Here is a 15,623-nt window from a genome sequence, read left to right as displayed (position 1 = left end):
AGTTATGTCTCGAAAACTCACCGTCGTCGTAATTCTTCTTACCCTGCTTGGTTTACGATGGACGTTATTAAAATGGTTAATCTCAAATGGACACTTTAGACTAAATATAAATCGAATAAGACCGAGACTAACCTCCTAAACTTTAGATCTGCACGTAGGAAGTTAAAGGGTGTTATTAAGAGGGCATATAACAATTATTCACTAAATCTAGAATTATACATGATCTTGTATGCACAATACAGAGAAGAAATGCGAAATTGGGAATAAGAAATAAGAAATGCGAAAAGGAAAATTAGAAATGCCAACTGAGAAATGAAAGATACAAAACAAGAAATGGGAAAGAGGAAAAATGAGAAATGTGAAATAAGAATTGATAAATCCGAAATGACAAAAGACGAATGTAAAATGAAAAACCCGATATAAGAAATCATAAATGCGAAATGGGTTATGAGAAATGACAAATGCGAAATGAGAAACTTGAAATACCAAATGAGAAAACAAAAATGTGAAACAACAAATGATAAAGTGTGGAAAAGCGAAGTGAAAAATGTGAATTAATAACTGATAAATGCGAAATGAGGAATGTGAAACGAAAATCAAAATGCGAAAAGATAAAAGACAACTGTGAAATGAAAATTATGAAATGAAAAATTAGAAATGTGTAATGGGAAACCCGAAATAAGAAATGATAAATGCGAAGTTGGAAAGAAATGCGAAATTGGGAATAAGAAATAGGAAATGCAAAAAGGAAAATTAGAAATGCCAATTGTGAAATGAAAGATACAAAACAAGAAATGGGAAAGAGGAAAAATGAGAAATGTGAAATAAGAATTGATAAATCCAAAATGACAAAAGACGAATGTAAAATGAAAAACCCGATATAAGAAATCATAAATGCGAAATGGGTTATGAGAAATGACAAATGCGAAATGAGAAACTTGAAATACCAAATGAGAAAACAAAAATGTGAAACAAGAAATGATAAAGTGTGGAAAAGCAAAGTGAAAAATGCGAATTAAAAACTGATAAATGCGAAATGAGAAATGTGAAACAAACATCAAAATGCGAAATGAGAAATGTGAAACGAAAAACAAAATGCGAAATGACAAAAGACAACTGTGAAATGAAAATTACGAAATGAAAAATTAGAAATGTGTAATGGGAAACCCGAAATAAGAAATGATAAATGCGAAGTTGGAAAGAAATGCGAAATTGGGAATAAGAAATAGGAAATGCAAAAAGGAAAATTAGAAATGCCAATTGTGAAATGAAAGATACAAAACAAGAAATGGGAAAGAGGAAAAATGAGAAATGTGAAATAAGAATTGATAAATCCAAAATGACAAAAGACGAATGTAAAATAAAAAACCCGATGTACGAAATCATAAATGCGAAATGGGTTATGAGAAATGACAAATGCGAAATGAGAAACATGAAATACTAAATGAGAAAACAAAAATGTGAAACAAGAAATGATAAAGTGTGGAAAAGCGAAGTGAAAAATGTGAATTAAAAATTGATAAATGCGAAATGAGAAATGTGAAACGAAAATCAAAATGCGAAATGGGAAATGTGAAACGAAAATCAAAATGCGAAATGACAAAAGACAACTGTGAAATGAAAATTACGAAATGAAAAATTAGAAATGTGTAATGGGAAACCCGAAATAAGAAATGATAAATGCGAAGTTGGAAAGAAATGCGAAATTGTGAATAAGAAATAGGAAATGCAAAAAGGAAAATTAGAAATGCCAACTGAGAAATGAATGATACAAAACAAGAAATGGGAAAGAGGAAAAATGAGAAATGTGAAATAAGAATTGATAAATCCGAAATGACAAAAGACGAATGTAAAATGAAAAACCCGATATATGAAATCATAAATGCGAAATGGGTTATGAGAAATGACAAATGCAAAATGAGAAACTTGAAATACCAAATGAGAAAACAAAAATGTGAAACAAGAAATGACAAAGTGTGGAAAAGAGAAGTGAAAAATGGGAATTAAAAATTGATAAATGCGAACTGAGAAATGTGAAACGAAAATCAAAATGCGAAATGACAAAAGACAACTGTGAAATGAAAATTGCAAAATGAAAAATTAGAAATGTGTAATGGAAAACCCGAAATAAGAAATGATAAATGCGAATTTGGAAAGAAATGCGAAATTGGGAATAAGAAATAAGAAATGCGAAAAGGAAAATTAGAAATGCCAATTGTGAAATGAAAGATACAAAACAAGAAATGGGAAAGAGAAAAAATGAGAAATGTGAAATAAGAATTGATAAATCCGAAATGACAAAAGACGAATGTAAAATGAAAAACCCTATATAAGAAATCATAAATGGGAAATGGGTTATGAGAAATGACAAATGCAAAATGAGAAACTTGAAATACCAAATGAGAAAACAAAAATGTGAAACAAGAAATGATAAAGTGTGGAAAAGCGAAGTGAAAAATGTGAATTAATAACTAATAAATGCGAAATGAGGAATGTGAAACGAAAATCAAAAGGCGAAAAGATAAAAGACAACTGTGAAATGAAAATTATGAAATGAAAAATTAGAAATGTGTAATGGGAAACCCGAAATAAGAAATGATAAATGCGAAGTTGGAAAGAAATGCGAAATTGGGAATAAGAAATAAGAAATGCAAAAAGGAAAATTAGAAATGCCAACTGAGAAATGAAAGATACAAAACAAGAAATGGGAAAGAGGAAAAATGAGAAATGTGAAATAAGAATTGATAAACGCGAAATGACAAAAGACAAATGTAAAATAAAAAGCCCAATGTAAGAAATCATAAATGCGAAATGGGTTATGAGAAATGACAAATGCGAAATGAGAAACTTGAAATACCAAATAAGAAAACAAAAATGTGAAACAAGAAGTGATAAAATGTGGAAAACGAAGTGAAAAATGTGAATTAAAAATTGATAAATGCGAAATGAGAAATGTGAAACAAAAATCAAAATGCGAAATGAGAAATGTGAAACGAAAAACAAAATGCGAAATGACAAAAGACAACTGTGAAATGAAAATTATGAAATGAAAAATTAGAAATGTGTAATGGAAAACCCGAAATAAGAAATGATAAATGCGAATTTGGAAAGAAATGCGAAATTGGGAATAAGAAATAAGAAATGCGAAAAGGAAAATTAGAAATGCCAATTGTGAAATGAAAGATACAAAACAAGAAATGGGAAAGAGGAAAAATGAGCAATGTGAAATAAGAATTGATAAATCCGAAATGACAAAAGACGAATGTAAAATAAAAAACCCGATATAAGAAATCATAAATGCGAAGTGGGTTATGAGAAATGACAAATGCAAAATGAGAAACTTGAAATACCAAATAAGAAAACAAAAACGTGAAACAAGAAATGACAAAGTGTGGAAAAGAGAAGTGAAAAATGGGAATTAAAAATTGATAAATGCGAAATGAGAAATGTGAAACAAAAATCAAAATGCGAAATGAGAAATGTGAAACGAAAAACAAAATGCGAAATGACAAAAGACAACTGTGAAATGAAAATTACGAAATGAAAAATTAGAAATGTGTAATGGGAAACCCGAAATAAGAAATAATAAATGCGAAGTTGGAAAGAAATGCGAAATTGGGAATAAGAAATAAGAAATGCGAAAAGGAAAATTAGAAATGCCAACTGAGAAATGAAAGATACAAAACAAGAAATGGGAAAGAGGAAAAATGAGAAATGTGAAATAAGAATTGATAAACGCGAAATGACAAAAGACGAATGTAAAATAAAAAGCCCAATGTAAGAAATCATAAATGCGAAATGGGTTATGAGAAATGACAAATGCGAAATGAGAAACTTGAAATACCAAATGAGAAAACAAAAATGTGAAACAAGAAATGACAAAGTGTGGAAAAGAGAAGTGAAAAATGGGAATTAAAAATTGATAAATGCGAAATGAGAAATGTGAAACAAAAATCAAAATGCGAAATGACAAAAGACAACTGTGAAATGAAAATTATGAAATGAAAAATTAGAAATGTGTAATGGAAAACCCGAAATAAGAAATGATAAATGCGAAGTTGGAAAGAAATGCGAAATTGGGAATAAGAAATGCGAAAAGGAAAATTAGAAATGCCAGTTGTGAAATGAAAGATACAAAACAAGAAATGGGAAAGAGGAAAAATGAGAAATGTGAATTAAGAATTGATAAATGCGAAATGACAAAAGACGAATATAAATTAAAAAACCCGATGTACGAAATCATAAATGCGAAATGGGTTATGAGAAATGACAAATGCGAAATGAGAAACTTGAAATACCAAATGAGAAAATAAAAATGTGAAACAACAAATGATAAAGTGTGGAAAAGCGAAGTGAAAAATGTGAATTAATAACTGATAAATGCGAAATGAGAAATGTGAAACGAAAAACAAAATGCGAAATGACAAAAGACAACTGTGAAATGAAAATTACGAAATGAAAAATTAGAAATGTGTAATGGGAAACCCGAAATAAGAAATAATAAATGCGAAGTTGGAAAGAAATGCGAAATTGGGAATAAGAAATAAGAAATGCGAAAAGGAAAATTAGAAATGCCAACTGAGAAATGAAAGATACAAAACAAGAAATGGGAAAGAGGAAAAATGAGAAATGTGAAATAAGAATTGATAAACGCGAAATGACAAAAGACGAATGTAAAATAAAAAGCCCAATGTAAGAAATCATAAATGCGAAATGGGTTATGAGAAATGACAAATGCGAAATGAGAAACTTGAAATACCAAATAAGAAAACAAAAATGTGAAACAAGAAATGATAAAGTGTGGAAAACGAAGTGAAAAATGTGAATTAAAAATTGATAAATGCGAAATGAGAAATGTGAAACAAAAATCAAAATGCGAAATGAGAAATGTGAAACGAAAAACAAAATGCGAAATGACAAAAGACAACTGTGAAATGAAAATTACGAAATGAAAAATTAGAAATGTGTAATGGGAAACCCGAAATAAGAAATAATAAATGCGAAGTTGGAAAGAAATGCGAAATTGGGAATAAGAAATAAGAAATGCGAAAAGGAAAATTAGAAATGCCAACTGAGAAATGAAAGATACAAAACAAGAAATGGGAAAGAGGAAAAATGAGAAATGTGAAATAAGAATTGATAAACGCGAAATGACAAAAGACGAATGTAAAATAAAAAGCCCAATGTAAGAAATCATAAATGCGAAATGGGTTATGAGAAATGACAAATGCGAAATGAGAAACTTGAAATACCAAATAAGAAAACAAAAATGTGAAACAAGAAATGATAAAGTGTGGAAAACGAAGTGAAAAATGTGAATTAAAAATTGATAAATGCGAAATGAGAAATGTGAAACAAAAATCAAAATGCGAAATGAGAAATGTGAAACGAAAAACAAAATGCGAAATGACAAAGACAACTGTGAAATGAAAATTACGAAATGAAAAATTAGAAATGTGTAATGGGAAACCCGAAATAAGAAATAATAAATGCGAAGTTGGAAAGAAATGCGAAATTGGGAATAAGAAATAAGAAATGCGAAAAGGAAAATTAGAAATGCCAACTGAGAAATGAAAGATACAAAACAAGAAATGGGAAAGAGGAAAAATGAGAAATGTGAAATAAGAATTGATAAATGCGAAATGACAAAAGACGAATATAAAATAAAAAACCCGATGTACGAAATCATAAATGCGAAATGGGTTATGAGAAATGACAAATGCGAAATGAGAAACTTGAAATACCAAATGAGAAAACAAAAATGTGAAAATGATAAAGTGTGGAAAAGCGAAGTGAAAAATGTGAATTAATAACTGATAAATGCGAAATGAGGAATGTGAAACGAAAATCAAAATGCGAAAAGATAAAAGACAACTGTGAAATGAAAATTATGAAATGAAAAATTAGAAATGTGTAATGGGAAACCCGAAATAAGAAATGATAAATGCGAATTTGGAAAGAAATGCGAAATTGGGAATAAGAAATAAGATATGCGAAAAGGAAAATTAGAAATGCCAACTGAGAAATGAAAGATACAAAACAAGAAATGGGAAAGAGGAAAAATGAGAAATGTGAAATAAGAATTGATAAACGCGAAATGACAAAAGACGAATGTAAAATAAAAAGCCCAATGTAAGAAATCATAAATGCGAAATGGGTTATGAGAAATGACAAATGCGAAATGAGAAACTTGAAATACCAAATAAGAAAACAAAAATGTGAAACAAGAAATGATAAAGTGTGGAAAACGAAGTGAAAAATGTGAATTAAAAATTGATAAATGCGAAATGAGAAATGTGAAACGAAAATCAAAATGCGAAATGGGAAATGTGAAACGAAAATCAAAATGCGAAATGACAAAAGACAACTGTGAAATGAAAATTACGAAATGAAAAATTAGAAATGTGTAATGGGAAACCCGAAATAAGAAATAATAAATGCGAAGTTGGAAAGAAATGCGAAAGTGGGAATAAGAAATAAAAAATGCGAAAAGGACAATTAGAAATGCCTACTGAGAAATGAAAGATACAAAATAAGAAATGGGAAAGAGGAAAAATGAGAAATGTGAAATAAGAATTGATAAATGCGAAATGACAAAAGACAAATATAAATTAAAAAACCCGATGTACGAAATCATAAATGCGAAATGGGTTATGAGAAATGACAAATGCGAAATGAGAAATTTGAAATACCAAATGAGAAAACAAAAATGTGAAACAACAAATGATAAAGTGTGGAAAAGCGAAGTGAAAAATGTGAATTAATAACTGATAAATGCGAAATGAGGAATGTGAAACGAAAATCAAAATGCGAAAAGATAAAAGACAACTGTGAAATGAAAATTATGAAATGAAAAATTAGAAATGTGTAATGGGAAACCCGAAATAAGAAATGATAAATGCGAAGTTGGAAAGAAATTCGAAATTGGGAATAAGAAATAGGAAATGCAAAAAGGAAAATTAGAAATGCCAACTGAGAAATGAATGATACAAAACAAGAAATGGGAAAGAGGAAAAATGAGAAATGTGAAATAAGAATTGATAAATCCGAAATGACAAAAGACGAATGTAAAATGAAAAACCCGATATAAAAAACCATAAATGCGAAATGGGTTATGAGAAATGACAAATGCAAAATGAGAAACTTGAAATACCAAATGAGAAAACAAAAATGTGAAACAAGAAATGACAATGTGTGGAAAAGAGAAGTGAAAAATGGGAATTAAAAATTGATAAATGCGAAATGAGAAATGTGAAACAAAAATCAAAATGCGAAATGAGAAATGTGAAACGAAAAACAAAATGCGAAATGACAAAAGACAACTGTGAAATGAAAATTACGAAATGAAAAATTAGAAATGTGTATGGGAAACCCGAAATAAGAAATGATAAATGCGAAGTTGGAAAGAAATGCGAAATTGGGAATAAGAAATAAGAAATGCGAAAAGGAAAATTAGAAATGCCAACTGAGAAATGAAAGATACAAAACAAGAAATGGGAAAGAGGAAAAATGAGAAATGTGAAATAAGAATTGATAAATGCGATATGACAAAAGACGAATGTAAAATAAAAAACCCGATGTAAGAAATCATAAATACGAAATGGGTTATGAGAAATGACAGATGCGAAATGAGAAACTTGAAATACCAAATGAGAAAACAAAAATGTGAAACAAGAAATGATAAAGTGTGGAAAAGCGAAGTGTAAAATGCGAATTAAAAATTGATGAATGCGAAATGAGAAATGTGAAACCTGGGTCGAGATTTGTACAAGTATATATCGTAGAGAATACTAAAGTAAGAAACTGTGCAAAATTCTAGGTGGCCATGAACACTTTTAAAGGGGAAAATTACCTCTGAAAATTTATCAAGTGGCGTTATCCACTCCTTTATTGTGCAAAAAAAAAATCTTACGTGTTAAATTTTGCATTTCAAAAGTTTTTTTCTAATATGCTTAATTTGAAAGTTGTGAAGAAAAAATTAAAAGTGTTATCATCTGTATTTATGGGTAGATAGAATTTAGCATAGTTTTTTACTTCAACATTATCTACAATATATACACAAATCTCGACCCAGGTTATAGGGTAAGTATTTTTTAAGAAGTTATTTTATTTTGCGATATTTTGTTATGATCCAACAGAAATGCTTTACTTTTATGTTTAGAGTTACCGTTTTTTTTTAACATTTAATAAAATAAATGAAACCACTTGTTTTTTTCTGTTTATGCTACCATAATAAATAAATAAACCCAATTTTTAAAAAGTGATGACTTAAGTTATTATTATAAGTTTGATTTAATAGGTCAAACTTTTACATGATCTTGTATGCACAATACAGAGATGAACCTAATGCATATGTCCACTTTTAGAACAAACATTTGACCCAAGAAAGTGTAAAATTCGAACGTATACTTACTCTATTGATTTAGACATCTAAAACCTCGATTTTAGAGTAGCGTTCTTTTTGTAAGTAAAATCAGATTTTTTTCTTAAACTTTTCAGTTTGTTGCTTAGCAGCACAATACATTTTATTTATTTATTTTTTTCGTCTAAAGGGAAAGCACTTCAGCTTACCTAGTCACCGTACGTTAGTAAACACTTGGTAAAAAAAGGTTTAATTTAAGATCATTATCGGCAAAACAAAAAAGTCAAGTTAAAAAAAGTTAACAATCACCCTGTAGTACATTATGTAAACAAATTTTGAGGAAATCACAGAAAATCAAAGGAAATCACAGGAAATCAAAGGAAATCAGAGGAAATCAAAAGAAATCGGGGGAAATCAACAGGAAATCATTGTCAAAAGGAAATCAATTGTACACTTGATGGTCGGCGGTTTACCCTTCGGTTTTATTATTCGATCGAGTGGTTGTTTCAAGAACATATAGACACTCTCAAAGTCTTATACTTTGCTTTCGTGAGGTCGAAGTGGAATATGCAAGCATTGTGGGGGCCCCTCCTGCTCAAACCCACACTTTAGCTCTCGAAAAAATCCAGGCACGAATGTCACCACCAAATTTTCTACAACTGTGTAAAATTTGATTGATCCTTAAACAGGAAAACTGTTGACAAAAAATCAAAGAAAAGCAAGAAATTACATTTATTTAATACAAATTTCGCCTATATTGTCTCACGACTGGACCTTTTCATTAATCCAGTCAACATAAGCCGTCGGTTTAGTATACACATCTGGATACCCTTGAGCACACGCCAAAATCGCATACGACACCACCCCTGCCAACTTTCCATCACAAACCAAAGGGCCTCCCGAATCTCCAAAACACGCCCCTTTTCCCACCGGTCCCTCAGCACACACTTGTTCAGGTCCCAAGTACGACTGTCCAAGCTCATCTCCAGCCACATCTCTACATAACTCAAAATTGAAAGCCGTTAGTTCAACAAACCGCAAGTCTTTAGGGTCCACATCATCTGCAGTGGACCCCCACCCTGCCGCAATGCACCTAGAATTCTCCTCAGGGTCAGTAAACTCAGCGGATTGTACCAAGTCGTTGAAATCAAATTCACCGTCGATTTGAACCAAACCGATGTCGTTTTTGGCACCCCATCCAGTCCAAGGGTCGTAATCTTCGTGTACAATGTACTGGGTAATGTTGTACTTAAGACCGCCTGAATTCAGGTTGGTGGTACCGGCGAGTACTGTGGCTGTATCGGACACGTAGTTTAAGCAGTGGGCTGCTGTAAGCACCCAGTTGTTGTTGATGATGGTACCACCGCAGTCACCACTTAGATGGACGATGAAAGGGAACTGACCAGGAGACGCGAGTTGTCCACCAAAAATACGACCATTTGGTGGTGCACCTGAAAGAATGTATTAGTTTTCTGACGAAAAATTACTACGAAAGTTCGTTTACCTAGAGTAATACTGGTGCCAATGGTTAAAATTATCGTCAAGAGGTGCAACATTTTGACTACAGTGATTTACTTATTTTTTTTCATTTTATATAGAAACTGGTGATTTTATCTACCAGACACAATAGAAAACTTTTGGATATCTCGTTTCCTGTTTGAACCAACATATTCATTATACATTTTATCTTGTAGATAAAAAAGATCAAAGAAAGGTGGGATTGTATTTATTTGAGTTTAATTTCACTTAAACAACAAGGTAGGTATCCTATTTTACGACTGGATCTTTTCATTGATCCAGTCAACATAAGCCGTCGGTTTTGAGTACACGTCTGGGTACCCTTCAGCACACGGTACCATCGCGTACGACACCACCCCAGCCAGCTTTCCATCACAAACCAAAGGCCCGCCCGAATCTCCCGAACACGCTCCTTGTCCCACCGGTCCCACAGCACACACTTGCTCCGGTCCCAAGTACGCACCGGCAGCAGTACCTCCAGCAACATCTCCACAAACTTCATAATTCAAACCTGTTAATTCAACAAAGAGCAAGTCATCAGGATTGTCGTTGTCTTCAGTACGTCCCCATCCGGTCACAATACACGTGGAATTTTCCTCTAGATCAAAATATTCAGCGGGTTGTATCAACTCATTGAATTCAAATTCGCCGTCGATTTGGATCAAAGCTATGTCGTTTTTGATTGTCGTGATATCAAAGTCTTCGTGTGAGAAATATTGGGTGACGTTGTAGGTGACACCTCCAGAAAGCAGGCTGTTGGTACCGGCGACGACTGTGAGATTATCGACGTACATTAAGCAATGGGCTGCTGTGAGTACCCAGTTCTTGTTGATGATGGTACCGCCGCAGCTTGTACTTAGGTGGACGATGAATGGGAATTGGCCAGGAGAGGCGAGTTCTCCTCCAAAAATTCGACCATTTGGTGGCGCACCTGAAGGACTATATTAGTTTTTCTACACAGGAATGAAGAGTTTGTTTACCTAGAGTAGTACTAGCGCCAACGGTTAGAATTATCGTCAAGAGATGCAACATTTTGACTATAATGAGGTACTTTTTTTCGTATTTTATACAACAATCGGTGATTTTATCACGCTAGAGACAATAGAAACCTTTGAGATATCACATTTCCTGTGTTCTATGTGAAAAGTAGAGCAGATATGTGTCTTAAGGACAATTACAATGTGCGTGATATCCGATAAAACGGTTGTGATACCTGCATGAAGGAAGTACTTTTACATTTGTAGTACATAGTTCCAGTTGGCTTAAGTGATTACGTGACACTTTAAACGTAGGTACATACAACTCTTTCTCAGGACATTGTCCTGTATGGTACATATTCTAAAAGAAGCTGCAGGAGAGTAGGACCTTGACCAAAATAATTCTTTCCAATGAAATAATTTCAACTGAATTCACAGTCCATGAATATTTTTTCTATGTTGACGACTTTTTCATTGTCAAAATTTTTTAGCAATTGTAATGAGAACATTAAATTATTTTTGTTAAATTAATTTTTATTTTGAAGGCTTTTGCTTTGTTTTAAAATAAATAAGTTGAGGGTCATTTAAACAATCGATGGCCAGCGCAAGTAATGTTGGTTGCCTAATCATCTAAACGTACTTAAGATAGAACATCTCGGACACTTTAACTATTACAAACAACACTAATTTTCTCGGATGATTCTCTCAATCCAGTCAATATAAGCCATCGGTCTCTCATACACATTCGCAGACCCCTCTTCACACGGAGGAAGCGCGAAAGACCCGATTCCTACCAACTTCCCGTCACAAACCAGAGGTCCACCGGCATTTCCACGACAAGATTCACCTCCTTCGGGTCTCAAACTACACATCTGTTCAGGTCCCAGGTCCTCATCTCCTAGTACCTCTCCCGCAATGTCCTTACACTTCTCGTAACCAATAGCAGTTAGATTTATGAACCTTAAATCTTCAAGAAATTCGAAGCTGCCAAGATATTCCCATCCAATTTCAACGCACGCCGAATTTTCCTCAAAATCTCCATATTCTATGGGTTGTACCAACTCGTTGAATTCGAATTGGCCATCGATTCGTATTTGTGCTATGTTGTTTTTGGTACTAGTGATAGTATAGTTATCGTGTTGGAAATAATCGATCATGTTGTATCTAGTACCACCGGAGTGAAGTACATTGGTGCCAACGTTGACTGTTCGGTTGAATTTTAAGTATGAGAAGCAACGAGCTGCTGTTAGTACCCAGTTGTTGTTGATGATGACGCCGGGACAGTCGTGTGCGGGTTGAGGGATGTCGGAAGAGGCGTCCACTGGGTCGTCGATAGAGACCACGAAAGGAAATTGACCGGGTGAGGCTATAGTGTCATAAAAATCTCTCTTATTGGATGGTACGCCTGTAAAAAGACGATTAAGTCGCCTATAATGAGGAACATATTATAGTACGGTTTACCTTGAATGGTACTAGCTATGATCAGTACCAATATCGGAGTGTAATGCATTTTGGTGGAAATTTTTTACGTGTTTTATTTATATTAAATGATAGTTTGAACAAGTAGCAGAAAATGTGTGTATATATCTGTCTTAGTGCGTCAACTGAAATGACATAACAATAATAAAGTGCCTTTTTGAGATAACACGTCACATTTGCGATATCGGTAAATAAAAAAAGTCGGTACTTTTGTAGTTCTAGTTATCTATTTTGGTATAATTATTTTAAGTAAAACTCCATGTCTTCACACCATAGTTAAACTTTTTCTTATTCCTCTTCTTCGTTTTTTCTAGGTAGTACCTAGTATTTGACCGTATTTCCTTCCACTTATCATCCCATATATATTTTATCTTATTTCATCCAGTAATCTTCGAACAACCCAGCTGAGGTTTATTTTTTGATCTTTGAAATTGTTGATTAGATAATTTCACAACAGTGCATTTTAAATTTTGACACTTATATTGTTTTTAAAGTATTGGTTCCGTTTTCTCTTTTATCCTTCGACCTTTTTCGTCGTCTATCATCATACGAAAACTACCGGATTTTGTTAGGTTTCAAGTAAGTTAAAAAACAAAATCAGTGACCTCAAAAATGAGTCAAAAACATTGCAAAACACAAAACAGATATCAAATCTGGTACAATAGTACCTGATAAGCACATTCAAGTTTCCTCGAACGACACAATGTTACCAAAACATCTCCTTCTTTTAACCATCACCACCGTCTACTCCTTGCCTCAACAAAAAGTAAGTTCCGCATGTCCCATCTCTAGACCCTTTACTTTCAAATTTTAGTTAAACCCGCGTATTTTCAACGGGGAACCGGCAACCAAAGGCCAATTTCCATGGCAAGTGGGTCTATACATCCCTAGAAATACTGGACTGACTTTTTGTGGTGGAAGTCTTATTAGTGACACTTGGGTTTTGACAGCAGCGCACTGTCTGGCAGAGTAGAGTTCAAACAGGATTTACACAACACACTTGCTTTTAGTGCTTTTTTTAGTATAAGAATACTACTGGGTACTCTTAAGTCGACAGGAGATGACCCCGATCAAATCGAGCTTCACTCTCAAGAGTACTTGTATAATTATGATTTTGATCCCTGGAGTTACGAGAATGACGTGGCTTTGATAAAATTGCCAGAACCTGTGGTTTTTACTGGTACTTTATTGTGTTTAAAAAGGGTTTCTGGTTGATGTTTTGGTGTTTTAGACTATATTCAACCCATACTTTTAGCTTCTGAAGAAGTTGATGCCGGTACTGGTGTTACAATTATTGGTTGGGGTGATACCGGAGGTACTTTCGTTTTGTTTAGACTTACTAAGCAGATGTATGAATTTTTGGTTGATTCTAGATGGTGTAAGGTCATCTGTTCTTACTTACTCCAATGTAACAGTCGCGGAAACTTGTAAAGATATTGGTACTGTTTGTACTGACTCTGATCCAGACAGCGATGCTCAAAATATATGTGGGGTAAGTTTTGGAACTTATTTATTATTTTAGTGCTGACGTAGATTTTGGTAGGGTGACAGTGGTGGGCCTCTAGTTCTCAATGCTTTCACGTATCCCGTCCATATTGGTATTACTAGCTTTTACAGTGGTGCATGTGAGAGAGGCGGCTATGGGGGATTTACAAGTACAGCGTACGTAAGAGAGTGGATCAAAACTAATACTGGTATCTAAAATGTACAATTAAATGTTCCTAATAAATTTACTAAGTGTTTATATTCATTTTAAACCCTTTTGACCCGTTTTCCGCAAGTGTACGTAGAAATCTCCTGGAGGAATTGTACACCTACAACAATTTGTGAATATTACCTAAAATCTTGCAAATGTTTTAAGTTCTCGAAAAAAGGATAAGTCGATTTTAAATTTTTTCGTTTTGGTTCTCCACAAACGTAAATACCTTCATTTCATCTTTTTCAGCTTATTTTGACACTTCTTTTGACGGCTTCTTTGTAGCATTTTTTGTTCAGTCTTTTTGTCAACTTCTTTGTTTTCTAGTCGTTCTTTTTTGTCTTATTTTTGGTCAATTGTTGTCGCTTTTTTATGACCCTATCACTTTTTTTGTTTTTTTGGCATCTTTTTTAACCTTTTGGACGTTTTTTTTATCGATATTTTGTAGTCTTCTTTCTTTGTTTTTTGACGCCCTTTTTGTAGCATCTTTTATCTCATTTTTTTTCGTCCCTTTTCGTCGCCTTTTTTATTACCGATTGTAGATTATTTTAATTCCATTTTTGTGTTACCCTGTTTGTCGTTTTTATTGACGCCTTTTTTAGTCGCATTTTTTTGTAACATTTTTATGGCTTTTTCGTCGCCTTTCTTGTTCGGCACTTTTTTTATTTTGATTTTTTAGTCATCCTTTTTGACGCCTTATTTGTCGCTTTCTTTGTCGCTTCTTTTTTTGTGCAATTTTTGGCGCTTTTTTATTACATTTTTTTATCATTTCATCATTTTTCGCCCGTTTTTTGCTATTTGCTGTAGTTACTTTTCTAACTGCTCGTTTTGTGCCTTTTTTCTGTCGCATGTTTGGTTTCTATTTTTATCACGCCTTTTTGCGCTCTTTTTATATTTTTTTGACTTGTTAACTTCTTTTTTTGGGCAATTTTTGACTACACCCTTTTTTGTAATGTACACTTTTTGTAGTCTGTTTTTTGTTTTTTTTTAAGTTTTTAAATGTTTTTCTGTGGCATTTTTTGCCACATTTGTTGGCCCCCATTGTCTTAAGTAGGTACATGTTTTTCTTTTTTTTGCGTTTTGTTGTTTCCTTTAGTTTCTTTTTTGCCATTTATTTATTGCGTTTTAAATTGTATTTTATTTGTGATCTTTTTTGCCTCTTTTTTGACTCCTTTTTCTTTTAATTCCATGTCATTAATAAATCATTTGTCCTCTTTTTTTATTAGACCTGTTTTGTCCCTTTTTCTATATCGGTTTTTTAGTCATCTTTATGTCACCTTATTTGTCGCTATCTTTGTCGCTTCTTTGTAACCTTTTCTGTCATCCTCTTTTGTTCCTTTATTTATCACTTTTTTAGGCAATTTTGCTGGCTTTTTTATTTAATTTTTTCTGCGACATTTTTTTGCTACATTTAGTAACTCCCTTTTCAATTACATTTTTTATCTTTTCGTCATTTTTCGGCCGTTTCTTATTATTTTTTCAGGGTTCGTTTTGTGGCTTTTTTGTCTTTTTTTGGTTTTTTGTGTTGCCATTTTTGTGTCGCATCTTTTGTCTCTATTTTTATCATCCATTTTTTTTACGCGCTTCTTTT

General features: G+C 32.9%; 4 protein-coding genes across 4 annotated transcripts; 1 reads left to right on the top strand and 3 right to left on the bottom strand.

Moving 5' to 3' along the window:
* Positions 1-9,077: 9,077 nt before the first annotated feature.
* On the bottom strand, positions 9,078-9,957 carry LOC135138362 (chymotrypsin-1-like). Its single transcript, XM_064068326.1, has 2 exons — positions 9,867-9,957; positions 9,078-9,813 (listed from the first exon to the last, which is right to left on the bottom strand). The coding sequence occupies exons 1-2, from the start codon at positions 9,916-9,918 to the stop codon at positions 9,125-9,127; spliced, it is 741 nt and encodes a 246-aa protein (XP_063924396.1). The 5' UTR covers positions 9,919-9,957; the 3' UTR covers positions 9,078-9,124.
* Positions 9,958-10,071: 114 nt separating this feature from the next.
* LOC135138352 (chymotrypsin-1-like) lies at positions 10,072-10,933 on the bottom strand. The gene is made up of 2 exons (XM_064068313.1): positions 10,861-10,933; positions 10,072-10,811 (listed from the first exon to the last, which is right to left on the bottom strand). Exons 1-2 carry the CDS (start codon positions 10,910-10,912, stop codon positions 10,135-10,137), a joined length of 729 nt encoding a protein of 242 aa, XP_063924383.1. The 5' UTR covers positions 10,913-10,933; the 3' UTR covers positions 10,072-10,134.
* A 471-nt stretch (positions 10,934-11,404) lies between these two features.
* Positions 11,405-12,461, bottom strand: LOC135138891 (chymotrypsin-1-like). The gene is made up of 2 exons (XM_064068916.1): positions 12,319-12,461; positions 11,405-12,262 (listed from the first exon to the last, which is right to left on the bottom strand). The coding sequence occupies exons 1-2, from the start codon at positions 12,365-12,367 to the stop codon at positions 11,541-11,543; spliced, it is 771 nt and encodes a 256-aa protein (XP_063924986.1). The 5' UTR covers positions 12,368-12,461; the 3' UTR covers positions 11,405-11,540.
* A 358-nt stretch (positions 12,462-12,819) lies between these two features.
* Positions 12,820-14,078, top strand: LOC135137987 (chymotrypsin BI-like). The gene is made up of 7 exons (XM_064067789.1): positions 12,820-12,915; positions 12,981-13,102; positions 13,151-13,305; positions 13,347-13,516; positions 13,568-13,651; positions 13,710-13,828; positions 13,880-14,078. Exons 2-7 carry the CDS (start codon positions 13,040-13,042, stop codon positions 14,036-14,038), a joined length of 750 nt encoding a protein of 249 aa, XP_063923859.1. The 5' UTR covers positions 12,820-12,915; positions 12,981-13,039; the 3' UTR covers positions 14,039-14,078.
* Positions 14,079-15,623: the final 1,545 nt, after the last annotated feature.

This window comes from Zophobas morio, unplaced genomic scaffold (assembly GCF_036711695.1).
Source record: "Zophobas morio isolate AGI-343-1 ecotype UQ-CSIRO unplaced genomic scaffold, CSIRO_AGI_Zmor_V1 ptg000030l, whole genome shotgun sequence".
Classification (NCBI taxonomy): domain Eukaryota; kingdom Metazoa; phylum Arthropoda; class Insecta; order Coleoptera; family Tenebrionidae; genus Zophobas; species Zophobas morio.
The sequence above is the reverse complement of the archived record's forward strand: the minus strand, read 5'-3'. Positions and strand labels throughout refer to the sequence as shown.

Excerpts from the sequence above, each read along its gene's own strand:
- LOC135138362 (XM_064068326.1), bottom strand. The coding sequence starts at position 9,918 with ATGTTGCACCTCTTGACGATAATTTTAACCATTGGCACCAGTATTACT. Across the intron at positions 9,814-9,866 it reads TGGCACCAGTATTACTCTAG|GTGCACCACCAAATGGTCGT; the intron begins GTAAACGAACTT and ends ACATTCTTTCAG.
- LOC135138352 (XM_064068313.1), bottom strand. The coding sequence starts at position 10,912 with ATGTTGCATCTCTTGACGATAATTCTAACCGTTGGCGCTAGTACTACT. Across the intron at positions 10,812-10,860 it reads TGGCGCTAGTACTACTCTAG|GTGCGCCACCAAATGGTCGA; the intron begins GTAAACAAACTC and ends ATAGTCCTTCAG.
- LOC135138891 (XM_064068916.1), bottom strand. The coding sequence starts at position 12,367 with ATGCATTACACTCCGATATTGGTACTGATCATAGCTAGTACCATTCAA. Across the intron at positions 12,263-12,318 it reads CATAGCTAGTACCATTCAAG|GCGTACCATCCAATAAGAGA; the intron begins GTAAACCGTACT and ends GTCTTTTTACAG.
- LOC135137987 (XM_064067789.1), top strand. The coding sequence starts at position 13,040 with ATGTTACCAAAACATCTCCTTCTTTTAACCATCACCACCGTCTACTCC. Across the intron at positions 13,103-13,150 it reads ACTCCTTGCCTCAACAAAAA|TTAAACCCGCGTATTTTCAA; the intron begins GTAAGTTCCGCA and ends TTCAAATTTTAG. Across the intron at positions 13,517-13,567 it reads AGAACCTGTGGTTTTTACTG|ACTATATTCAACCCATACTT; the intron begins GTACTTTATTGT and ends TTGGTGTTTTAG.